At 39.9% G+C, this 27,652-nt stretch overlaps 1 protein-coding gene across 50 annotated transcripts in view; it reads right to left on the reverse strand.

Moving 5' to 3' along the window:
• EPB41L2 (erythrocyte membrane protein band 4.1 like 2) overlaps positions 1 to 27,652 on the reverse strand; it is a 227,960-nt gene that overhangs the window by 6,453 nt on the left and 193,855 nt on the right. For 16 of the 50 annotated variants that reach the window (XM_028847115.2, XM_015137450.3, XM_015137453.3 and 13 more), the window contains 5 exons: positions 23,235 to 23,798; positions 21,133 to 21,255; positions 19,209 to 19,307; positions 17,326 to 17,406; positions 12,165 to 12,277 (listed from right to left, as the gene is read on the reverse strand). In XM_028847115.2, the coding sequence (XP_028702948.1) occupies positions 12,170 to 12,277; positions 17,326 to 17,406; positions 19,209 to 19,307; positions 21,133 to 21,255; positions 23,235 to 23,798 (975 nt within the window). In that variant the 3' untranslated portion in view covers positions 12,165 to 12,169. Of the gene's footprint in view, positions 1 to 12,164; positions 12,278 to 17,325; positions 17,407 to 19,208; positions 19,308 to 21,132; positions 21,256 to 23,234; positions 23,799 to 23,999; positions 24,054 to 27,652 lie in introns of all 50 variants that reach the window. The other 34 variants (XM_028847120.2, XM_077999421.1, XM_015137456.3 and 31 more) reach the window with 7 other exon arrangements.

The raw sequence follows: 27,652 nt of genomic DNA on the forward strand, positions 1-27,652 counted from the left end.
ACAGAAGTACAATGTCTAGAGGAAAAGCATCTATGCGAATGTCTGCACTGTGAGTTGAAGCAGCTTTTTCATAAACCACATTTCTTACTTGAGAGAATCATTGACAGACAAACGACCTTATTCAATTTGGATACTAGGTAAACCTTTTATTGAAAATGAAGTTGAGCCTGTCGCCTCAAGAGAAACAATTGACAGTACTTGTTGCCAATGATAAAATTCAAGCTTTTAGGTGAACATTAGAATGTCGAAAATGGTGTTTTGGCCACCATGAGCTTGATAACTTCCCAATATTAAGACTCTTGAGATCAGTGGCAGCGAATGACCCTCTTACTGTCTCCATCATTTTACCTTTTCCAGGATGTCATACAGTTTGATCACACAACATACACAGTCTTTCTAGACAGACTTCTTTCACTATGTGATGATTTTTAGCTTAATAAATAATTGGAAAACTTCTCAGTTTTGACTTATGATAAATTTCAATAGATATCATTCACATGAGCAAAATCTCTTTGGGCTCTTCAATGATTTTTAGATGTATAAAGTGGTCCTGAGACCATTAAGTTTGAGAACTGCTTACACCCAATCTGCTATCACTAATCTACTGCCATCTTCCTCTGTCACAGATATTTGTGTATCTGCTGAGTAGAGGGAGAAATTAAATCCAGTGTTATTCTCTGCAGTCAAATGAAGCACAGTATCTGTTCTACAAATAATTCAGCAAAATGCTTTTGCTTCTCCTGGTTTGCCGGAACATGCTCACGCTGTTTGGAGTCCCCACCTTCTCAGGAGGCTCTTCTGTGGGTCCTTTAAGGCCCAAGTCCCATCTTCAGGCCTTTCGGGACTGGGCTGACCTTCCTGAGCCCTGTGTCCTGTGAATGAACTGTATTACTCTCAAAGGCCTACGTGCTAAAATAACTTTACTTCAAAGAGTAATACAGATGCTGAGCTCTATCTGACTGAAAAGGGAAAAAATACTGGATTTAATTTTTATAGATGTTCCTATGATGTTCCTATATGATATTTTATTCCTGGTTTTGTTTCCAAGTTAAATTCAATCTTACTCTTAGAGACGTCCAGTTCAGTCTCCCCACTACTAACTGTCTGAACCAGTATCTTGGTGTCTTTACAGGTTACTTCATCTAATCTAGTAGCTTTTCAGTCAATCATACACACTACTGATAAATTCATATTACTAAAGGACATGACATGTAAGACTGTCTGCAATTTGCCTTGAACAAATATTTCCAGCTGTGCTGAGAACTCTACACATAACCAATGGAGGTTTGCTTTCCCAACATCCTTCCCATTGTTTTCCCACGTGCTCTTTCCTCCCTCCCCAATCTCCAACCATCCAGACTGCCCTTGGGGCTTTGCACAGAGGAGCTTTCCTGCAACCTTTCTGGAGAGCTTTGTCTTGGTTGGCCAATCAGAAGCATTTCTCCTGTCAACCTTCACAGCCCTTTATCTAGGCTTCTCTTCAAACATACTATTTTTGTGCCCTGAACATTATGCATGTTCCTATGCGTTCCTCTCTCACACACAACTATAATAGTCCCTTGAACATAACGGACTCATAATATAGATTAATGAATCCAGAAGTGAAAGTACCAGGGACTAATTTGTAACGTAAGACTGAAGAATAAGAGCTTGAGGAAACGGGGGAAGAAAAAACAACAGAATTGCATCATGTCTTTACTAACTCCCATGTTTACCATTACTCTCATCTGCCAATTTTCTTGTTTAAGTGGAAAAACATCAGGTTCTTTTTTCTGTTCTCTTTGTTGATTAACCGTATCTATGATATCCCACGAGGACTCTTACTTCTTTAAAAAACTGGTTTCCTCAAATCACCGAAGCCGTAACACGAGTTTCTAAGAGTAGCAGAGCTGGCCCTAAAGCTGTTAAGGTCTTCTAGTTCACTCTGCTAGGTCAAATCTTTTGGGAATTTGATATAAAAGCGTTCCATAAAATCTTAAAGCTTCTTTTAAAAGACAAATGAACTATGGTCAGGCTCCACTCAGTATACTCTATTGGAGCTGAGCTTTTGTCACCCTTAGGTTCATAAGTTGGGTAGCAATGAGAAAACATTTCTCTGTAGCATCAAATAAGAGCTTAAAAATACTAACAAGCTTTCATCTTTCAGAAAAAGGAAGGTTAGTGGGAATCAAAAGAAATTTATAGACCCAACTCTCTCACTTTTTATCTGAGGGAGCATGGGAAAAAAATCCTTTTCCTCAAAGTTAAATAAAGATATCTTTAAACACTATTCCCTGCCTCCTAACAGTCTCTCTCTCTCTCTCCTTCTCTGTCACTCACACACACACACACACACACACACATACACACACACACACACACACAAAAACAATCTAAACTGCATCGTGCCATATTAGTTTAAGGTTTTCCTCTCACTTCACCCCTCTTACCCTCCACAGATCAGCACTGTCCAAGAGAAATATACTGTAAGCAATGAATGTAAACTTTCTAGAAGCACATTTCAAAAAATAAAAAGGAACATGTATATTTAATTTTAATGTAGTTATTAAACCCAATATATCCAAATTATTTCAATAATTCACTTAAAAATTAGAAATAATTTACTTTTTTCTCATGTCTGAAATCCAGTAACTATCATAGTTACAAGACATCTCAATTTGAACTAGCCACATTTCAAGTGCTCAATAGCCACAAGTGGGTATTGGCTACCATACCGGACAGAGCAGGTCCAGACTCACATGTGCCCTAATGCTAACTCAACTATTTTGATGCAAGAAAGCATCGATATGTCCTTGGACTGTAATCCTCATAAGGACAGGAGTATCTTTACAACAACACACATACATAAACTTGTTAATTAGTTGCCATAGCAAAACTCCCTTCTGATGCCACCCACAAAATTTACATGTTTAAACAATTGTTATCTGGGGTATCTAACAGAAAAGCCTTGAGATAAATGAACCTCTACTTAGCACAGGTGACCTGTGGCGGTTACGTTAATGTCTAAGATCCTATTTCCTTATTAAAAAAGGTTGAAGGAGAGACACGAAGATGCTCTATAGGCAGTTTAACATTAAATATTCTTTACATTTCCAGACTCTTAAACACAGCCTAGGACAGGGTAACAAAGTCATAACCACCACCCCAACACAGTCAGAGGCCAGATGGGTAATATAGATGCTTAAGGAGACTGGGCCCCAAGGGCCTCAATATAAAGACAGGATATGACAGGCAGTAGCACTGTGGTGACTTAGAGAGCTCCTCCCAGACTGACGCTGGCCACGCCTACGAAGCACCAGCAGTGTAACCACAGGGAGAGCAGGCTCAATGTCATCAGGGCTTCGGATTTTTCTAAAATTGCTGAGTATCTTCTAATTTTTAAGCATTAATAATTGATTCAAATTCTAAGATACACCATTTAGGCCAAAACAAAAAACGAAACTGTGGATATGGCTTGCTTGTCTCTAAGCGGTCAGTTCTGTCTTGTCCCTCTCCCCACTTTTGGTGCCATTTTTAATCCTTAATAATAATTTTTTAAATTGAGGGGGAAATGTAGCATAGTTACTCATCTTTTCAAATTACTAGGCTGTGTGATACCTGTGAAAACTAGGGATAATTTAAATGCCCATTAGTAGGGATTATTTGAGTAAACCATCAGGCATCCATTCAACTAATCTCTATAAGAGAAAAAAACAGACACCTGAATAGGGAGAAGGACAAAGGACACAAACTGGCAACCAAAAGAAATGCAAATTATGTGTGTGTGTCCGTGCCCGTGTGTAGCATATGCATGCACGTATTCCAACTTCACTAGCACTGAAAAAATACAAAGAAGGTTCTTTCCTCACAGTTTAAACAAGGGAGAAAAAAATGCTCTTTCCTGATCAGACTAGCAAAGCTTTTTTTTTAATGTTTAATAATGTTTAGTTGTTGCCAAGGCTGTGGGGAAACATATGCTCACAAACTGCTAGTGGCAGTCTATGTTTGCAGAACCACTAAGGAAGACAATTTGGTAATATGTCAAAAACCCTTGGTGGGCCAGCAGTGGTGGCTTATGCTTGTAATCCCAGCACTTTGGGAGGCCAAGGTGGGTGGATCACCTGAGGTGAGTCAGGAGTTCGAGACCTGCCTGGCCAACATAGGGAAACCCCGTCTCTACTAAAAATACAAAACTTAGCTGGGCGTGGTAGCACATGCCTGTAATCCCAGCTACTCAGGAGGCTGAGGTAAGAGAATCGCTTGAACCTGGGAGGGGGAAGTTACAGTGAACCAAGATCGTGCCACTGCACTCCAGTCTGGGCGACAAGAGTGAAACTCTTATTTCAAAAAAACAAAAACAAAAAACAATCTTCGTGGCATACCAACTCCACTTTTGAACATATTTGCCCTGGAGAAACAATGAGATCAACATACAAAAATGTACAAACAAGTATAATCTTTGAAGCTGTGTAATAATTGTGAAAACTGAGGGGTAATTTAAATGTCCATTAATAGGGGTTAAGTAAACCATCACTCATCCATTCAACAGCTGCTGAAAAATGATGAGGTAACGACAAGGACCAACAACTATAATGTACTATTAAGTGGAGGAAAAACCAAGAATCACAATATCAGCCTACATAGAAAGAGGGGGCTGTGTGGATGTGAATGTCTGTATGTGTGTATATTGATAAGCACACACATACACACTGGAAAGAAATTCTCTATCTCTGGGAGCATGGGACTTATGGATCACTTACATTTTCTACTGTCTCTCCCTTTAAAAAAGTTATAACCTCTCTTTTATTACCAGAAAAAACAATAAAGATAGTTTCATTTAAAAAAATAATAGTCAGTAATGGTTATGTCCAAGAGCAAGCCTTGGGGAATTAGTGACTATTGCCTGGTCTTAATGTACACATTAGAGCAGTGGCACCCAGCACCTCTTGTGTGGGGGGAGTTCAAATAGATTATAACTGACTCATTGATAACACCTGGTAGATTTAGCAATGTTAAATGAGAACATTCCACAGCATTTCAGAGTGAAAACTGGCTATGCCTAAAACTCACTAAACCAAAACTGGCTTTTTATTTCTATGCAGAAGAAGTCAGTCCTCATTTGAGGTGTGATTAATCTATATTGAAAATGAAGCAGTAATAAGATGCTAATTTTAGGTATGAGATTAGCACAACTAGGCTAACAGAATAAAATAAAAATGCAACACACTTGATATGCCTGCAGAACTGAAATAGTTATCTGAAAGTCAATAGGTTTGTTCTCTTTGAAGGTCAGGGGTGACACTCATCAGAGCCCACATGTAAATGAGTGGCTCATGATTAGCTAGAGCTCAGTTCAGCCAACAGGGTTCTTTTCTCTCATCAAGTCAGCTAGGCAGCTAATGTTAATTTCCTGTTTGGCTTATGAGTTCAGGTTTTGAAACCCTGCATATCACCCCGACTTTGAAACAAACACAAGATTGTTTTGTTTAGAAATTGGCATTCATGTACCCACAACAGTGGAAAAAACAACACGACTAATTTAGAAGTATTCATTGCAGGTTAAAGGGGGGATGCAGGGTCTAAGAGGTTCCAGGGAATGGTGAATTGACCCTGTTTTTAATAATCACAGCACTGGCTCCACTGGCTCCATGACACCTAATGTTCTCCATCTTCTCAGATGAAGGCAGGCAGAGCTGATGGAAGAGCAAAAGGTCCTGTTACTGGGTTTTCAACTTAATATGTTTTCAACCTGTTACAGAGCTCTCTCCCTACTACCACACTGAAACAGCTCTGACAAAGCCTCCAGGCTGACCTCTGTTCACCAGTTCCCAAAAACATGCTCATTTGGTTTTTCTGACATATTTAATACTTGGTTACTCTCTCCTTCTTGAAGTTATCTTGCCTTGCAACTTGTGTCACCTCCCCCCTTTCCCTGTTTCCTTTCTGCCTCTTGGCTCCTCCTCCTTTATGGCCTCTGTTCCCCAGACCTCAACTCTGAGCTAGCCCTGGATAATACAGCTCAAAACACAGGCTTCATCAGTACACAATTCATTCAGGGGACTCACAAATCTCTCTCCTGCTCAGAAGCCTGTTGCACTCTCAAAGCTCTTGTGCTTCTGAATGTGCCATTTCTGCATTTCACATGTATCTCAAACTCATTATCTCTGGGATAGAAAATTTTCATTTTTATTGGACTCTTAAGAGCGAAAAGGGTTCATTCATGGCCGACCTTGTAAGTTATAAAAAATTCTTAACAACCTGCCTTGGAAACAAGCCCTTCTGCTTCTATTACCATCCCCAGCTTACAGATGACAGCTCTGGGACAAAGGGATGAGACCAGCCAAGGTCAAACAACTAGGAATTAGATTTGAACCCAGCAAGTCTGCTATCCTATGCTCCCTCTTAACATGCAGATGATCCAGGAAACTTCCAATTAATCATGTCATGTTATAAGATGCGGCCTTATAGATTCACTTCTAAGTTTCCTCCAGAATTCCCATGACAGTTGGTCTCTCTGGCAGTACTGCAGAACAAAAAACACACCTTTGCTTTACGGTAGCCAAGCAAAGAAAACCAGCCATAATAATATGGCCATGACATGCAAAAGACAAAACTCATGTATTGCATGATTCAAATTATAGGTGCCAATATCAACTCCCTGCCCAAGCCAAAAACCTAAATATGATGTGTGATTCTCCTCTGCTCCCATCTTCCCAATGCACTAACTTCCATAGCCTCATGCTGACCGTCAACAAGTCACAAAGAAGGTAAGTTACCTCCTTACCGTCTCTCAAACACAGGAGGAGCAACCCCATCACTTTCAGGATAGTTTAGCCTCCTCAGCTTCTTAGAAGACTCCTTAACACTGGGCTTCTGCCTCCTTCCTCCCACATCTTCATCACTCTCCTGCAAGTATCCCACAATCCAGCTACATCTGACTTTGCACTGTTCTTGGAGTGTCAGGTTCAGTGCTCCCAATCCTGCCTGAAATGGCCCCCTTTACTCCTTTTTCATAGAGCTAACTCCTACTCGCACAAAGCTTAAGTGAAACATCTCTGATGCCCTATTCTGATTTAGAGGTCTCTCCTTCTTGTTCCCATCACATGAGGTTCAGAATATATCACAAAACTTGAAATTCTTCTGCTACCACTGATTTATTGTCTGAAGTGCAGATTTGATATTTCCATGGGAAAACAGCAGAGGATACCCGGTGGGCATTCTGCACATATTTATGCAATGAACAAATAAATGAACGGATGAGCGTAAGGATGAGCAGCCACTCCTCTGTCATTTCATCCTTCAGGTGCTCACTGTTTTTGGATGAACAGGAGGCTTCATTCACTTTTTTGCCTTACATTAATTATTACTCTAAGAGTCAGAGAGGCTCCTGTGAAGTCTGGGTTGGGAGAGCTCCCTCTCCTGTGGCTAATTCTTTCTGAGACCACACAGATCACACCACCAAGCTTGGAACCCTTCTTCCTCCTGATCGGGACTGTTTGGGAATACCATTGCAGTGGTGATAAGGTCAGCAATATTTTCCACCCGTGTGAGGGCTCATAAGTATGCATTTGGGCTAAGCCGGCAGGAGAGAGCAGTCCTTGAAAGGACATTAAAAAGTTACAAAGATTTAGTGAAGTCCTCATCTGAAGTGTGTTTTCTTTTTAACGGAGTTTGCATTTAGCTCCTCTCTGCCTCACAGCTGGGCGCCACCTGCTGAGAAAGGTGGACTTGGGAGGTTCGTCCTCTGCAGGTTGTTCTTTTACCATCTTTCTGTTTGCTCTCCCCTCCCCCTACTTTCAACACTTGATCAAAAGCTCAGAGCTACTCCGAAGGGCGAGACCAGGTCAGGAGGAGAGCTTTATGTGCCTGAAAAAGGGAGATGGAGCAGATACATTGCAGACAGTTCCCCCTCTTTTTTGACATTCAGATATTGTCCTGATCCTGCTCTTTGCCTCGGCCCACCTGCTGCCTCTGTGGGATCCTGGCAGGGCAGCCAGACAGTAGCTGAAGCAGTGAAAACACACTCTTCCCAGATCTGACAGTCACCAGCAAAGGAAATTTTTTAAGAGCGAGCTGCAGCCAGTTGGGGGTGGAGATGCCAAAATGACTTTGAGACACTGAGGTCATTCCTAGTCGTCCTTCAGATTTAAACTCAAACTTTGTTTCTCAAGTAATTGGTTAAATTTATAATAGTTCAAGTCTCCTATTTTGTTCTCTCATAGCATTTTATTTCCTTCAGAGGGCTGATCACATTTACAGTTTGTTCATTTGTTAATATTAACACCTACCTTCCTGGAGCACATCGTCTCCGCCAAGGAGGGGGGCCATGTTTGCTTTGTCTACCATGGAATCATTATCCAGCCTTACCCTACCACATTTGGGCACTCATTAAATATTTTTTGAATGCATGAATGAATCTTTCCAAATGTATCTAGTTTATTCACCTTATATGTAAGTTTATACTTTAACTTCCTAAATCTGTTTAACAAGGCTTCTCATAAAAGTTAGCCTCTGAGATGGGCAAACTTCAAAAGCTGTGTGTGTGTCTGTGTGTCCATTGTAAAAATGAATATAAAGTGCTAGGAATAAGTGATGTAATGAACTCATTTAAAAACTTATTAAAATGCCACAAGTGAAGGTAGAGTTGCTGGTAATGCTTAGAGTGTCACCAATTTTTGCCCAGTATTCCTGATTAAGAAGTGTCTGATTGATAAAACTTAGAGGCAAAAATACCCAGTGCTATTACCTTATGTTTTTATAACAGTCACTTTTCTTATTTATTATCCTATTATATCCTTAGAATAAGTCCTATGAGTTAGGAAAGGCAGATCATAGCACTGACTTGCCTAATGTCAATATAGTTTGATATCTGGCAAGATGAAAATGTAGCCTTCAGTCTTCTGACTCCTAAGTAAGAATGCTTTCAGCCTTCCCTATTTAAAAGCATTAGGAGCTAGGTGTGGTGGTGGGCACCTGTAGTCCCAGCTACTCAGGAGGCTGAAGCAGGAGAATTGCTTGAACCCGGGAGGTGGAGGTTGCAGTGGGTCGAGATCACGCCACTGCACTCCAGCCTGGGTGACAGAGGGAGACTCTGTCTCGAAAATAATAATAATAAATAATAAATAATAAAAAAACACCATTAGGGGGCCGGGCACGGTGGTTCATGCTTGTAAACCCAGCACTCCAAGGGGAGCAGATCACTTGAAGTCAGGAGTTCGAGATCAGCCTGGCCAACATGGTGAAACCCCGTCTCTACTAAAAAATACAAAAATTAGCCGGGCGTGGTGGCGGGCACCTGTAATCCAAGCTACTTGGGAGGCTGAGGCAGGGAGAATTCCTTGAACCTGGGAGATGGAGGTTGAAGTGAGCCAAGATCGTGCCACTGCACTCCGGCCTGGGTGACAGAGGGAGACTCCATCTCAAAAAAATAAAAAATAAATAAAACCATTAGGGAAATACATCTCAAAGATAAAGAAGATCAATATCCACATATAGCACTGCACATTTACTCAGGCCACTGGATGTTTTATTTTTACTAAAATTGTTAATGATTTCTGCTTATGGCCTATTATATACACTGTGTTTAAACTAGAATCTAAGATATGAAGAGGCAGGTTGCTAGACATAAGATTAATATGGAAAAGTCAACTGTATCTCTCTGTGCTAGCAACAGCTAGAAAAGATTTGTAAGACCTCATTTGATTAAAAAACTATATAATTTTAATGAAAGACATTAAAGAATATATATACAAATAGAGACATCTTATGTTCAAGGAAAAGAAGGCAATATTAAAAAGATGTAATTCTCCCCATATTGAAGTACAGAGTAGATACAAGGCCAATTGAAGTACTGCAGGATTTAATCTTAGAACCCAGCAATCTGATTCTAAAATTTGTATGTAACAGGAAGAGCCAAGAATGAAGAAAAACAATGCTATTGGTGGTGGCGGGAGGGGGTGCAGGGGGATAGAGACACACATACCGTATATCAAGACCCATTATAAAGCTATAGTAAATCTGGCACTGGAGCAGGGATACACACATAGACCAATAATAATAGTGTCAGAAACACCCACACACATAAGAAATTTGATACAGGATGCTGGAGATGAGAGGGGGAAAGATAGGCTCTTCATTACAGTGCTGGAATGCTGGCTACTTATGTAGGAAACAGACTACTGTTTCTCATCATTTAGAAAAAATGATTTCAGATGGATTAAGAATATATGAAAAACAACATTAAAATTTCTACATAAAAAATATCTTTATCACCTAAGGGTATGGAAAGAACATGTCATAAAGGAAAAGCTTGATAAATTCAATAATATTAACCATATTCAACTATTTTAATAATGAAAGACAAACCAAAAGCCTGCAGATATTTGCAACATATAAAATTGACAAAGGATCAGTATGTAGAATGTATCAATAATCAATTAACAATGAAAGAAAGAATGAAAGCAAAAGCAGGCAAGAGAGGTGAACAAGCATTTAAGGTTTTGAATTTTTTGGCCATCTATATTTTCATAGAAGAGAAAACATGAATGGCTAATAACCATATGAAAAGACATTAATGAAGAAAATGGGAATTATAATCACAGCTACACATAAGTACATATTCACCAAACTAGCAAAAATTCAAAAGTCAGAGAGACAGCTGTAAAATGGTAGGAATCCTCGCCTCCTAGTGGATGCAACAGCAGGTGGCCATGCCACCCAAGGCAGAAAATATCCTGTGACCCAGCCATTCCTGTGGGTTACCTATCTATTGACTGGTCAACATACAGATTATTTTAACAACAGAAAGTAATCTTACTATGTGTTATTGTGTGATAAGACCTGCTTCTTAAAGCCCTAATAGATAATTATAAACACCCATTTCATTAAGAGTTAGTTATCACATGGAAACAGAATAATGTATCAACTAAGCCCCTACTCTTGACCATTTAGATTATTTCAATTTTTTTTTGCTAATACTAGCAAACATAATACTCTGGTTTCTCTTCAGAGTGTGTAAATCTTTCCCCTTTTACTAATACTAGCAAATTTACATTTATACAAATGTAAGTATTAAAATGTGATAAATACCCTTGTAGGTGAATATTTGCATATATTTCTGATTATTTAAGATACATTCTTATAAGTAGTTTAATGGTAGACATGTTTAATGTAGATTGTTTTGCATCAAATTGTCCTCCATAAAATATTACTAATTTATACAGCAGTATATGTTTCCTACAGCCTTCCCAACACTATTAAAAACATAAGTTTTGCCAAATTTATAGGTGAAAACTTGTCCACTAAATTTTTAATTTGCATTGATTTAAGTAATAGTGAAGCTGGACATTTTTTGTTTATTCTTTTACTTTGCACATGGTTTACTCATTTAATTCTCTGCCCATTTTTCTACGAAAGTGTTTAAATTTTCTTAATGACACAGTAGAGTTCTTAATATATTCAGGATACTATTCCTTTCTCTGCCAAACACATTAAACTTAATCATTTATTTATCCTTTGGTTTTGTTTCTATTCGCTTAACTGAAGTATTTATTTCCATTTTTACATAGTCAAATAAATGTTTTCCTTTCTGGTTCATCTGGTTCATTCTCAGATGTATCCTTTTTCTTTTTCTTTTTTTTTTTTTTTTTTTGAGATGGAGTCTCACCTTCTGTTGCCCAGGCTAGAGTTCAGTGGTGCAATGTTGGCTCACTGCAACTTCCGCCTCCCAGGTTGAAATGACTCTCCTGCCTCCCAAGTATGGGATTACAGGCGTGCACCAACATGCCCATCTAATTTTTGTATTTTCAGTAGAGATGGGTGGAATTAACTCATCTCCCTCTTATCCCTCCTACAATAAAAATCTCTCATCCAAAGAAGGGTAATAGCATCTTTCTGAAAGGGTCACTGTCAACATTAATTAATGTAACTTATACTAATGTGCTTGATAGCTAGTAAAGCAATATATGAATGTCAATCATTAGCAGCCCCTCAATAAATCAGAGTTATTGACACCACATGCAGAGATTGTATGCACTTGAGCTGATGCACTTGGGGATAACAGTCTAGAAGGTCAAATGTACTATACGAAGGAGACACTAATATGAACTTTCATTTCACATCCTTTCACAAGTTCAGGAGTACAAAGCAGTCACTAGAAAGGCCACAGACAATGAGGGCTCTCTTACCTTACTTAATCTTCCCCTTCCTCCGCCAACTCTGTTTCTTTGTGTACCACCACTCTTGTGACCGACATGTCAGGGTGCTGCTCTCTGGCTTCCCTGATCGCCTGAGCCAGTGCCTGCCAGGGACAGGACAGAGAACGGATGTGAGCTGGGGAACAGCCTCCACCTCACGATGGCAAAACATACGCACACTGATCACCTCGGACCCAACCTCAAGCCAAGAGGCACTCACTTCTTTATTTGAGGAAGCAGGAATTTTTGAAATGGGCTCACTGTCATTTTATAGACTACTTCTCATTTCCTAAATCTCCCCATCCTCCAGTCCACTTTCAGATAATGACACGTGGAGGGAACATGTTGGCTTTGAATCCCAGGCTTATTATACTCACTGTGAGATTTGCAGAAAACAGTTCTTTGGAGTTTAGTGTTCTTACCTGTATGTAACCCGAGACCAATGCTGAGTTGTAATGATCATTTTAAGGTTTTCTGTGTGAACTGAAGTAATGCTGTAAAGCATAGTGCCTGATCTAGACATTCAGGTGATACTAGCTATCACCCAATTGCCTGAAACTGCAAGGCATAGGACCAGGCCTTGCTCATCTTTATCCTCTTAGGCTCTCAGTAATTGTTTGAACTAAAATGTTTGCTGAACTAAAAGACTGCAGGAAAGATGTCTATAAACCTCTAAGACACAGAACTAAAGAGCAGTAGCAACAACATCCAATTAGTAAAGCTAAAGAACAGAGACTGACTAATCAGGTTATAAAATACAGGTCCCTATTTGATAGTTGACAAAACTGCAGGCACAAAGATTAATGGGTTTCTCAAGGCCATCCAGCCTGTGAGCAGTAGGACAGGAGCAGGGAGGACGCAGAGGACTGACTCCAGTGGTTCGTGGTTCCTTCCTTGGACCACGTGGTAAGAAAGCAAAGTTTCTCTGCGTTTTATCAGAAAGTAAACTATAAAAGTATTGCGGCACAATGGAAAGATCCTATTTTTCAGAGGAGGTAAATGCCTTTCTTAATTATTACTCATTTTGTTTTTAAAAGCATGGGTGAGAAAACAAAACACCAGAGAACAACTCTCAAAGTCTAGGAAATAATTCTAAAGGCCAGGTGCGGTGGCTCAGGCCTGTAATCCCAGCACTTTGGGTCGCCGAGGCAGGCAGATCACTTGAGGCCAGAAGTTCGAAACCAGCCTGGCCAACATGGTGAAACCCAGTTTCTACTAAAAACACCAGGCTTGGCTGGCACACGCCTGTAATCCCAGCTTGGGTGGCTGAAGCAGGAGAACTGCCTGAACCGGGAGGTGGAGGCTGCAGTGAGCCAAGATTGCACCACTGCACTCCTGCCTGGGCAACACAGTGACACTTTGTCTCAAAGGAAAGAATGCTAAAACAAAGAGAAAATTTTACTAGGACAGAGAATACCATATCTCATAAGGAAACTGCATTTGAAAAAAAGCCGTGCAATTTTTCTTTTGCTGTCACCTGCCTAAGGGGACAACTGCATTTCTTGTTTGCATGATAGTTTCTGTCAGCTGTAAGGACACCAAGCAGAAACCCTAAGCCTTGTTTCATTAAAAAAAAAAAAAAAAAAAAAAAAGGAAAGCTATCAGCAAAAAAAAAAAAAAGACATAATTTTTATACCACAAAACTTTTGCACAGAAACTTGGAAGACACTTGAGGGTGCTTAAATTTCCACCAGGGAAGAAACGTTTGTGAACTACCTGTGTTGTGACGAGAGAGAAATGAGACACGGAACCAGCCTCCAATCTGAGCAGTAGCAGAAGTGTTTGTCAAGGGGGGAGAGTGAATGGCTGGAGGGCTAGCGTGGAGCGGGAGCAGGAGCAGGTATCTAATTCCAGGGAAGGGCAGAGAAGCTTTTCAGCGTGTTGACTGGAATGGGAAAAGGGAAGGGAGAGGAAGCACAGGGGTGTAGTTCTACATTTTGTGTGTGTGTGTGTGTGTGTGTGTGTGTGTGTGTGTGTGTCTTCAGAGAGAAGGAGATTGGAATGATCCAAGCCATTTACTACATGTTGGTTTGTGCAGTCCACACCGGGAAAAGTCAAAGACAAGGACAAGCTCTGATGGAAGCCAAGTGTAGCTACAGACAAATGGTCAAACACTTTTGAGTATCTGGTCTACCAAGATCTGCCTACAATAAACCAGGGCAATTGTTAAAGAGAAAATGTAGATGATGCCCAAGGGAAGGCAACATATATGAAACACCCTCTTAATTCACAAAAAGGTTGGGAAAAGCAAAAACTGCTACAGTCATCTTGAAACACAATCAAAATCACTTTGTTAAAACTCCTTTCATTCCATAATATCGGCACACAAAATTAAATACTGTAAAATGTCATTATGGCAATAAGGATTACGAGAAAACATCACATCTTATTGCCAAATTGAGAAATTACTTCTTAGAAAGAAACACACTGTGAAGAGCAACTGCAGTGTAGCTTACCCCTCCCTGGTATGGAGCTAAAGTGTCATGACCAGCACAGGGTGAAGAATCTGCAAAGCAAGTTTCTATAAAAGCATGCCTCTTTGATTTGCCAACACAGAAAAGATTTCTTGTTTTCTGTCTGGCCCAGTGAAAGTGTCCTTCCATTTTAAGATTCCTTTCTTTTTTTTTTAAGACAGAGTCTCGGTCTGTCACCCAGGCTGGAGTGCAGTGGTGCGATCTCGGCTCACTGCAAGCTCCGCCTCCCGGGTTCCCGCCATCCTCCTGCCTCAGCCTCCCGAGTAGCCGGGACTACAGGCACCCACCACCACGCCTGGCTAATTTTTTTGTATTTTTAGTAGAGACGGGGTTTCACCGTGTTAGCCAGGATGGTCTCCATCTCCTGACCTCGTGATCTGCCCGCCTCGGCCTCCCAAAGTGCTGAGATTACAGGCGTGAGCCACTGTGCCTGGCCTTAAGATTCCTTTTAATGTAGGCAAGGAACTGAAAAAAATGTCAATGTTATGAAGGTCCCTATATGATCAACATCGGATTTTGACAGGAAAGTGGTTTCATCATTTAATTTTAAGTAGCTCTGTCATCTCATTACATACTCTAAGGAGAAAGTAAACCCACAACAGCTTCTGGTGACAAGCATACCGAAAGCCACAATCACATTTACTCAAAAATGTTGGCCAGATGTGGTAGCTCACACCTGTAATCCCAGCACTTTGGGAGGCCGAGGTGGGTGGATCACCTGAGGTCAGGAGTTCAAGACCAGCCTGGCCAACATGGTGAAACCTCATCTCCACTAAAAATACAAAAATTAGCCGGGCGTGGTGGTGCATGCCTATAGTCTCAGTTACTCAGGAGGTTGAGGCAGGACAATAACTTGAACCCAGGAGGCGGAGGCTGCAGTGAGCTGAGATTGTGCCATTGTACTCCAGCCTGGGCACCAGAGGGAGACTCCATCTCCAAAAAAAAAAAAAAAAAAGTTTATGGTATCTCACAAACATAAAAACGCGAAATTTCTGTTCTCTTCATTTGGATATCTGACCTCAGTTTTACAAAGGGCTGAAACATGACATCATATACAAAAAAGGAGATTCCCATCCTTGTAGCAACAGCAATTAAGGCTGCAGAGTCATCATGGTTTTTAAAGAGTTAGGTGTACGTGTTATTTTGGCACTTGTATTTCAAATTGTGTTTTTAATATTTGTCTTTCAGAAGCAATACTATCTAGATTTGAATTTTTTGATAAAACAGGCCAAAATATTCTTTTGCCTTTTATAACAAAATTATTTTGCCTTTTGTTATAAAAGGCAAAAGAATACACATAAGTAAAACCTAAGTACTAGAAAGGTGGCATTTTAAAGTGTGTAAAGGGCCTAGGTTCAGTGGGGAGAGGGGGTAGAAGAAACAACGGCTGGGAGAAGACCCTAGTTTGCACTTTCCACCATGCCAAAGTATGCGGGCTTGTGCCTCACATATTCTAGGAATTCAATGAGTGCTTATTGAGAAAAGTCCCAGAGAGAAAGCAGCAGGTTTGCTCCAATTTCAGGTCAGGCGAAACTCAAGACTGCTCCAGTGGACAGTAGAATAAACCCCCTCTGGAAAACTGGAGGCTTGATTCCACATAAGTCACTCATTTCCCCACAGTAAGCAGACAAGTGTACTAATACTCTCTAGGAATCTCCAGTCCTATGCCAAAATCCAGAGTCAAGGCAACCTTTTAACCTCTAATAACTCTTAAGAAAAATTTAACAGCACATTACGAATATGTAAGTGAAATCATGCTTACAAAGTCAAAAAAATTGGGAGTAATTTTCTTCTTAGGCATGAAAAAATCCATTTATCTCTGATCACATATAGGCAGCCTTTCTCAAGTGAGGAATTCTGTTCTCTAAAATGTTCTTTCCTGAGCTCAGTATTATGTCCAAAGCTGTGTAACTATCGTTAGCTCCTACTCCCCAGCTGAGATGTCAACTGAATATTTCTTTTCCTTTTCTTCAAGTTGTTATAAAAGGAAAACAGCTTGGTCTCCTTTAAAGCTGAGTTAAAATCACTTTTTAAAAAATTCTCAGCATCACTTGGGACTGCAGTCTAAAATTAAAACTGCTCTCAAAGTCCCCAGCAGTTCCATTCATCACCTGCTCAAAGCCACGCATGCCGCCAAATTTAACATTAGAATGGAGGCATGATTCTTTTAAAAAATTTTCAGAATCAATGTAAATTTTCACCGTGTAAGAAACCTTATATTACCTCCCCTCCTCCAATAATTGCAATAGAAGAAAATACCTGGAAGTAAATAGCTTAAATTTTCTAATGCCATAAACATACTTGAAAAGTTCCTAAAAGTAGGCATAGGTCAAGCTTAGTGGCTTTCTTCATTTTTTGGAAGCCAGTGCATTGAACTGCCATTCATTTTAAAATATTTGATCACTTGCCTTTAAACCAGGCCCACATGAATCTAATGTTTTCCAGAAATCCTCCAGATTACTTCGACCCAAAAGTGCACGTAAAGCCAGTGGGAAATAAAGAGAAATCTGTGTAGGAAAGCTTGTGTCCAGGCTGTGTCTTTACGTCCTGCTTAAGAGGTGGACTTCATCTACTAGGTACTGGGAGAAGAGGTTGACACAGGTATGCGACATGATGACACATGTGAAACTTAGAAAACAAACATGGTCATTTCCAGAACTATAACTTAAATTATTTACCTGGTCATGATCAATATCTGCATCTCCTGTGATCACAATGCGTTTCTCAATTCTTGTTTCAGAAATTCCACCTTTTACAGTCTAAAGGTCATAAATGAGAAGAAGAAAAAACAGCAATCACTAAAGCACGTTTACACAGAGCAAAGAGAGATGGAGTCCACCTAGACCTGTTGATCATCGTAAGGCCACACACACACCAAGCAGCGGAAGACTGATATTCTAGAAACACTCTGAGCTTTATTTTTAAGCTCAACAGAGAATCCTATTACTAAAGTTATAGCATCCACAAGTATCCCTCAACTGAGAGCAATCTTAAAACTAATTTACCAATATTCAAGATGGCATCTGTCCCATCTTAATCTCACTTAAAATAGGACAGATATTATTTAATCCAAGTAGCTCCTTTAGGGCATTGTTATAATTTCCCCAGTTTCTTTATTCCTAGCTGGCCAATTTTTAAAAACGAGAGTAGGGAGAAATCAGTTATCTGCAGAATTACAAGAAATTGTAAGAATTTAGGTATCTGTTTTCGGTTTGATAAATTGTTTGATGTGATAGATATTTTTTCCCCATCACAGAAGACTTCCGTATGATGTGATGGTTTTGACTGACGGATTCTGAGCATACAAATTCAGTTGCTGATTTTGTTCTTTTCATTTGGTGCAATAATTTTAAAAAGGATTTGCTTTGGTTTAAGATATGGGTGAGATTTTTGTTGAATGTTTGATTTGATGACACCCTGCATAAGTAGTCGTGCACGTGGACATGGCACATGGCTGGACAAAAGGCTGAGGACCAGGCTGGAGAAGGGAGCTCCTGGGGGAACTGCCTCACAGTGTTATGGGCTCCCTGCAAGCTGAGAGTGCCTGAGGCACACTGGATGAGGCTGAGGAGATCATCTGGCTGTGACCTTCTAAATAGTCAATAAGCAAATACCACACTGTCCTGGGAAAGCACACATCCAACCTTTAAAACTGTGATAAATGTATACTCTCAGTCACAAATGACGGCATTTTACTGTAAGAAACAAGGCTTATCACTAGGCTTAATAACTGGATATGCTTTAAAGTGAGCACCAATGGTACCTTGTATTTATGTGGCATTTAAAAATTTACAAATTACTTTTGCTGTTTTTTAAATTGTCGTGGAAACATGGGTTGGGAAGGGCACAAGGGATACCTTTAAGACCTTTAGACATTTATCCAAAGTAAAAAACTGAAGCAGAAGGAAATAATGGAAAACAAGGCTGGAGTTAGGAATCTGATGACTTCAGCATGCATCAGAATCACCTGGAAGCTTCTTAAGACACTTCCAAGGTTTCAGCAGGACTGGAGAGGGGCCATGCTATTTATACTTCTAACAATGCCCCGAGTGAAGCTGATGCTGCTGATCCAGGGAACACTGGTCACCCAGTGCTAAACATTTAGAGAATTATGCAGGGAGGGAGGGGGAATGCCCCAAATCAGCATACTAGCAATCTTAAATGAGGGAAATTCAACATTATCTGAACAACTTGCTGAAAATTCTGAATGATGGCCTTCATTCACTCGCTAGTCAGGAAGGCTGGTTTAATAAAAGTAGAAGCACAAGTTTGTTTTTATAAATTATAAATTTTATTAAATTATTTATGCTTTTGTAGCTATCTTACATACAGTTATTCATAACATATTTTTACCCCCTTGTACTTTACAAAATTGCAATTTGGTTTGAATGCATTTGTCAACGGAGCCCAATTTCTTGGATACTTTAAACCAAGGCATTTTTATTCCACTGGCACTGTCTGTATCTTACTTGGAAGTGTGTATAGGAACAGAGAAACAATTCAGAAAAGATTCTGTCTGTAATGTACCATCCTCTCCATATGATCCCCTGCATTGTTTTACCTTAGTGATGTGTGTGGTTGTCGTTGTTGACACCGACTCAGATGTGATGGTTTGTGCAGTCAGTAACGTGCCCGAATCACCACCAGCCCCGCCATCAATCTTTGGATAGTTGGGGGAAAAATACAAAGTAATGCTTAACTTCCATTATGTTGTCAGAGAAGACCCCCACCCCATCGAATATGCATCTTTTAAAATCTATGTGGTTTGCGTGTTTGCAGTGGTAATTTACCGTCCACGAGAGCAGTTGGTATTTAAAACCAAGTAGAGGCAAAAGACTAGGTGCACATGGAGAAGCAAACTCAACTGTGTGAGTGGAGAAAAGAGAGGAGAATGGACATAGGAGGTGGGACTGAAAGCTACAAGGGAATTATGACAGAATTTATCTGAAGGACATTTGCAGAAGCTAGAAAATGAAACTAGAGAGCCAGGCAGAGAAGTTTCCACAGTGACCAGAAGCACTGAGTTTGTTGTTTTTTAAGCACAGGTGGGTAAAAATAGATAAACATTTTATCAGATTACCAAGCAACAGAACCTGACTAGGACAGACTGAACCTGCATGATTTGGTTATCTGCTTACCTCTAGCAGATTGTTTTTATCAACTACATTGTTCCTGTAATAGTTTGTATGTTGTGAGCATATATATAGGCAAATATTTCAATATTACACATACACATGTGCTCTCTACATATATATAAATCCCATACATATGTTAAAATAGATTTTAACTTGTTTGCTTTGATATTGAAAGATGCAGAAGATTCTAGAGTTTCCAAGGGGAAACAATGAAGCAAATTAATAGCCTAATAGTTTATGTTAAGATCACAAAACATATTTGTCTTCTGTTTCCTGTCACTGACACAAGGAAATAACTGGACGGTCCAGAGCCTTTCTGACTGTAAGAGGAAACTTCTTTCAAACTTGGGTCATGCACCTGTATTTCTTCATTCTGGCAACTTACCACAATACAGACACATGACTATTGCTCCCCTGCCGCAGCCGTTCATAAGAAACCTGTTGTGCTTATGTGGGATCAATGCACACACAGGGATGCCATACCCAAAATAATTTTCAGACAAGATTCACACATGCATGCATTAAACCTTTTAAAAAATACTCTGAGAGGTCAAGAACCTGACATCCTCCACCATGATACAATTCTACCACAGAAGGTTCATCTTCTCAGTGGAGAAAATGTTTATTTTATATTCTATTTTGAAATGATGCTTTCTCTTTTTTTTTTGTTATTCTGAAGCTTAAACATCTTAATGCTTATTCTAAAACTTTACAGAACCAACGTGTGAAAACCTAACATCAAACACACAGATCTGATAATTATTTAGACACATGGTATCATCATTCACATATGAATGACTACATAGGGTCTTTAGAAAATAATTCCACATGAAAGAGAAGCACAGGTGTGTGTGTGTGTGTGTGTGTGTGTGTGTGTGTGTGTGTGTGTGTGTTATTACAAGCAAGAATGAGTTGATTGCGTTGATCTTCATGGAGTAACAGAGGGAAAGAAGCCTAAATCACATCCACAATTAGATCCAATTATTAATTGATGAATTATATCAGCTAAACTTTGCAAGACAATTTGTTTCCTAAGTGTGCACAAACATTCTTGGATATGTCAACCCAGAAATGGCTTTCAATACTATGAACAAGATTGACACTGTCTGTCCTAAATAATGATATATACAGTTCCCCTATAATTACTGGGTTACCAATTTAATTGCAGCTCTTTGTCTCACTCTAAGAGAGAAACACAGCAAATTATGTTGTTGAAGCACAGTTATAAAGTAGAGATCCAAAAAGCTACATCAAAGCCAGAAACATGTAAACGAAGAGAAGAAAGAATGAAAACACAGCCACACTAAGTGAAAAAAGAGCTTGAACAGTCCAAGTCTAGAGCTTTTGTACCTGTGGAGACTCATATGTGATGGTTTTGGTCTCAGTTTGGACAATGGGGACTTCCTTGGTGGAGATTTCTGTCCTTTGTGAGGCATCAGAAATTGTTACCATCTCTGTTTTTACCACTGGTGGCTGAGGTGGAAAAGGAAGGGAAAAATAAATTCTAGAGGTAATAAAGTAAAAGTGTTTAATGGAACCTTCACAAATAATTGTAAGAAACATATCCAAACACACACTCATGCACAAAAGAGTAAAAACAAACAATCTAAAACAAACAAAAGAAATAAAAGAAACATTTTCCTTCAAATATATCATATGTACACATACATACATGTGTACACAGATATGTACATACATATGAATGTGTGTATGTGTATATACACATACATGAAAAATAAGTTGACATGACGGCTTCCTTTACTATGTTACTCTTTAAGATGGTCCCAAACTACTTATATGTCAAGCCTAGTGTATAGTCACACACACACACACACACACACACACACGCTCTCTCTCTCTCTCCTTGGCTTTGGGCCAGTAATAATAAATTGAAAAGAAAATAGAATGAACTATGTGAAGTGACCTGTCTCTATTTTTATCATAGTTTAAAGGACCGCATAGTTTGTGTGAAGGCTCACTGCTTTTAACTGGCATGCCAGCTAGGTAGGCTAAGATTTGTTCTTCTGCCCACAATGCCTTTTCTGCCTTATTGTTAACAGACACACCATTTTCAGAAAGGATGTCTTCAAGTATTACTGTTTTCAATTATACTTGTCTAAAACTTGCAGTGTTTCCTCTGTATTACCTAAGTTACAATGCTCTATCTAAAATTACTCCATCAATGTTACACCAATGCTTCGAACAATTTAAAACATTAAAGGAAATATTCGACGGCTTATTAACATTGTAGCCTGCCGGGTATGCATGTTTAATATTAATGCAACACCAGACTATATTACTACCAAAATACTGCAGTACTTTCTTTGAGAGAACATTCTCAACAGGCATAATTATTTCAAGAGGAGTAACGATATGTTAAATACGGAATAGTTCAAAGTGTTCAAAGACTCTTGAAAAATCTTCTCTAAAGTGAAAGAGAAGTTTAAAAGTAACATGGTTAAAATCCACTTGGCTATTTTAAGACAAAGTCACTTCAACATTTTCCATCCCATCGAAGAGAACAAAATAAACCTCTGTATTGCGGGCATTTAATATTAAAATCAAGAAATATTGCCAAGGAAATAAACCCTCCCTCAGCCTAACTCCCAAATGAGAGACACTGCACCTAGTGACCAAGGCTTAATCTAAGAAAAGTCTGAAAAGTTCTCTTCTTTGAAGAGAAAAGAAAAAGATTCATATCTAATGTATAGATAATCCACAAAACATATAATCATCTGGCAAATATTCCAGAATTGGCATTAGGACAGAATGAGAAGAGAGGATATCCTCCTATCAAATAGCCTAGCCTCTGGCTGCCTGGAAGGAAAGAAAGGCTCTTAACAAAACCACACAACCCCTGGAATCCCACAATGGAAATCACAGTGGCATTCAAGAAATAACATTCTCATCACTGCTGGATACTGCATTCAGAGAACCACGGTAATCAGAGCCTGCTGTCATTTCTAAAACTCTGAAGTTGAAGAGTAAAAGAATGAGCCAAGAAGTCAAACCCAATCATGACATCAGGGGCACACGCACTCAGCACTGAACATTTTTTTTTCAACATTACATATACATTTTTCTAATTAAACCAAAAGGGGGAAAAAAGGCATTTAGTGTGAGGAAGCAGTGCAACTAAAGACAAAACAGTTGGAAACACCCAAAACATGCAAAGAAAAATTTAAATGTGAAAAGGGAAGGAAAAATTGATGTGGTGCTTGTAGGAAAGTTTACCCTACAGGCGTCCAGTGGCAGCAGAGAAGCTGGAACCCATGAACTGAGCTGGCAGAAAATCCACAAAGCAGTGCTTTCCCCCTTCCTCCCATGAGAGAGAAAAATGAGATTCTTGTTGCAAAAAGCTGAAGAACTGGGAGGACAGGAGAAGAAAGGCAGGAGTTCCCCACCTGAGAAGCAGCTCTAGAGTTTGGCTCCCACCTGGAACTCCCATTTACCTCTGAACAACAAATAATTTGTGGCAAAACATCAATGTCAACATGGGACACCTCTCCGTTAACTTTCTGTGGCTCTTCCTCTGCTTCTTCTCCCATGTCTTGCTTAAGAGCGCCTTCGTGTACACTCTTCTCTCCAGGTATCTTTTGGGCACCTACATTTTCCTGGATCACTGTTTCTACTGTGATTACACTGGCACCTGCTTGTGTGACTGGGCTGGCTTCGGGCACTGCTTCCTCCCTCTCTACTACCTTGGCTGCTGGGCGGGGTTCTTCCTCCACCTCTTCTTCATACTCCTGTTCCTCCCTGATGGTGCCCTCGGTCACTCGGTGGTGGGGACGGTACTCTCCCACGTCTTCCTCCTCACTCTCACTGCTGCTGCTGCTGCTCTCAGAAGACAGGGAGGTGGAGTCTTTTTGTGTCACAGGCTCCACCTTACGAATCTCCCCAGGACCACTCCCAGGTGATATCTCTTTACCATTCATTTCTTCTGTGATTACTCTTTCGTCTTTCCCAACCTCTGCCCGCTTCTTCTCCTCCACTATATTCAGAGTCTCATGTGAACTCTGTACAAAAAAAGATGGACGAGGGAAAACAAAAATATATGAATAAATAAAAACAACGGAAACCCAAATTAACCGATGGCAGGTTCATGTCATGGAGAAAAACAAAGATGATTATGATAGCTGACTGAAAGGGAAGCGGGGCAAACGTGAGGGCAATGAGAAACGTGAGGCGATGGTGTTAACATGGAAAAAGGGGAGAACCTTAACAGCATCCCTGGCTCCAGTGCAAGGCCCTTCTGACTCAGGAGCACGTGTCTGCGGAACAAAAAGCAACCGAGGACACAAAATCAATACAGTTTTACCTCAACAACCACTGAAACAAACATCTGACACTGCAAAGACAAAACAGCAAGAATCAACATCTACAGAAACCTGCTCAAGGTCACATAGAGGACAATCAAGACAAATGCCAAAGGGCTTACAAAAAGACACAAAAACAGCCAGCATCCTCCCAAAGAAGTAAAATGCTTTTATTGTACATATACCTATAAGCTCTACCTATGTAGTTAAAACAGTTTACAAAAATCGAATTATACCAAAGCTGACTCATCATTTTAAAGAAAAAAATGTAACTTTTAAAACCTAGTCAACAGTTTTGGTTTTAATCAGACTGTAAAGTCTAGCCTGGAACCCTGATTCTTAAATGAACATAGCACCAAGGAGATGGCACTTTTATTTTTTGCTGGTTTTCTTTAAAAAAAAAAAAAAGTTTTAATTGGCAAAATTATAGTTGGCCTCAGAAGGCTATTAATGTGAAAATGTTCATTTCAGAAATGGTTATTAACATTCCAATTCGTATCATAGGTCAGCAAAGGCTACATTATACAATAGGGTGGATGTCAATGGTGGCTCCAAGCGTTTTTTCTTACAATTTAGCTCCTCTACTAGCATCTTTGAAATCTAAAATGAGTCAAGTTTATTATTTGACATGTTCACTCCTATCCCCGCAGACATCTACTTCTTGGGAGTAAATTAATTTACCCCAGTTGAGTAATATAGTACCTAAATGTTCAATAAATATCTGTTGACTGAATACATTAGTAACAAATTACTATGTTATGGTATTATTAACTAGAGTGGAAACCTTTTTGTACAGAGGAGTTTTTAAAGCTTCACATTTTTCTCACACAAAAAGTTTGCTTTACAATGATACAACTCAAGCATGGCCAACTTTTTGACTTCTAGGTGGTCCTATTGCCTATGATCTAACTTAAAAATAATTCAGCTAGAGCCCGGAGCCCTGTTTATTCATGAAAGTGACTCCATTCTGGATGGAGAAGGGCGCCGCACCACTGAGCCCTCTGGATATTGTTGTGAAGTTGCCAAGGTACTAACTGGACTGGAGCCTATAACAGATAGCAGGGCTGTGTTCATCTGTCCCAGACACATGGACACCATGAGCTGAAGATCCTAACATCACACACACACGTCTCTGCAGCACTGTCAACATCTACTCACAAACTCTCTTGGACCTGCCCTATTATTCTTAAACACATGGTAAGGGCATGCTTTCATTGATCCAAATTAATACCATGTAAATCACATTACTAACAGTAGACAGTTATCGTTCCAGTTTTATTGAAAACTCAAGAGGTTTTTAGATATTAAACTAAAAAAACTCTCAATCTATTTTGATAAACAGGTAACGTTTAACCGTGACTACATATAATAAAGATATCCAGTGACCAGAACATTTCTGAAACACACATTTCATTATTATTACAGGTCAGTGAATTCCTATTACTGTTATATCTTAACCTCAATGGGCTGGATAGGTTCTGCCCAAGTTCAGGGAATTCCTTAGGGTCATTCAAAAACAATTACCTCATGGTGCGTGGGAGGCACTTCAGATTTTTCCATATAAACACAATTTTAAAAATAACACGCCATCAGAGGATGCCTGAAATTTGGGGTTTTGAAAATGTCAACTCTGCAAAGCATACTTGGCTTCTATCTGGTTGAGGGTTTCCCTCTGCTTAACAGCTCAGACTCTGGAACTTAATGATTTAAATTATTCTCTGAATTTAGGCAGATTTTTTTTTATTTGACCAAAGAAGCAGGAGAAACATCCAATCTATATCTTTTCTTCATGATCCAAATCAGTCATTGTTTCTTGAATGTTTCTCCCAGGAAGAATTAATTTCACCAATGAAAGCACTGGAGGGAATGGTGCCTGAATATTTAAAAAATGAAAATCTCTCTCATATGTGGCTTTTAGTAACAGCGGAAACAAAGTAAAATGCACCTCAAGCAAGTGTGAGAAGGGCGAGGAAGAAAGCTTTTCAGAAGGTGCATTAGCGCTCACAACAGCGCCCTCTGCTGTCCAAGTGGTGGCTGAAGTGAAGGTGGCTTTCATGCTATCAGAAAAGCCCTTTTCACTAAACAATATTGATGTTATCTCCTCTTCTAGGCTCTAGAGAGGTCAGAAAAGGAAGAGCAGAGAATTAGCAATAAGTCAGAACAGACAGCAGTGACCTATTGAAAGAAAGGAAAGGTTACACAAGAAAGAACAACAGAACAGCATAAAATGAAAGAAAGATGAGAATTCTGACAGATTCTGCAGCAGGCTTATGCAGAGGTTTGTGAGCGCCAGCTTTTCCACCCTGCTTGAGAATCTTTGATAGTTGCGACCTACAGAAACCAGGGAAAATTGCTTGGTTGATCAACAACTGAGCACAACCGACCCACCCACACGCCATTTCACATATTCTTGAGGTAGTTCCTCGGCCTTTTTCTGCACGGAATGGCCTCTTCAGTGGCCCCTACACTTGAAATGCTTATTCTTGTGTTAGAGCTTGGACAGTCCTCCCTCTCCTGCCTCCAAGACCCTTCTTTGCCCTTCTCTGCACACTCTGGTCCTTTCCAGTTTTCTAACCTCCCTGAGGCCCACTTCACAGTCTGTACTTTCTGTAAGGCCTTTCTGACCACTCCAGCTCCTACAATCTCCTCCCTCCTCCATACCACCTTAACTCTCTGTACAACAAACATTCTGACAGCGGACCACATTCGTTCCCTCAGGCATGCTAAATATGCCACAGAATAAATTACCCTGCCCCTTTTTTTTGCAAAAAGAAACAGGTAAAGAAAAACAACTCAAAACAGGAAGACAAACTCAGTGTTGAAAGCTCAATGAGCAACGTGAAAATTATTTCTCCCTAAAAATGATGAAAGCAAATTTAACTTTGCTGTGTCTGGCTCTTAAACAATGGCTCCTAACCTGCCTGAGGGACAACCGTCCTCAGAAACTTGAAGTGTCAGTACTCAAGAGTCACCACGAAGTCCCTCGTGTCAGAAGTGTGAGAATAACTCCCAATAAACCCCACTATTCAGAATTTTTTTTTTTTTTTTTTTTTTTTTTTTGGAGACAGAGTCTCGCTCTGTTGCTCAGGCTGCAGTGCAGTGAAGTGATCTCGGCTCACGGCAAGCTCTACCACCCAGGTTTAAGTGATTTTCCTGCCTCAGCCTCCCCAGTAGCTGGGATTATCAGGCATGAGGCACCACACCCAGCTTATTTTTGTATTTTTAGTAAAGACGGGGTTTTGCCATGTTGGCCAGGCTGGTCTCAAACTCCTGACTTCAGGTGATCTACCCTCTTCGGCCTCCCAAAGTGCTGGGAATACAGGCGTGAGCCACCGCACCCAGCCACTATTTAGAAATCTTACAGAAAAATCAATGACACTCCAGAGGGGTCCTCTCATACTGTAAGCTAAGAAGGGTGAGGAGTGCAGACAGTCAGGTGAGGAGAGTGAGGTGAGTAGGCACTTGCAATATTCAGCAGAGAAAAAAGCTTCTGGACTGATTTAGCTTCATTACCATCTCTATGATTACACCATCCCTAGGGGAAGTGGGGATGG

The sequence above is a fragment of the Macaca mulatta genome, chromosome 4 (assembly GCF_049350105.2).
Source record: "Macaca mulatta isolate MMU2019108-1 chromosome 4, T2T-MMU8v2.0, whole genome shotgun sequence".
Lineage (NCBI taxonomy): Eukaryota > Metazoa > Chordata > Mammalia > Primates > Cercopithecidae > Macaca > Macaca mulatta.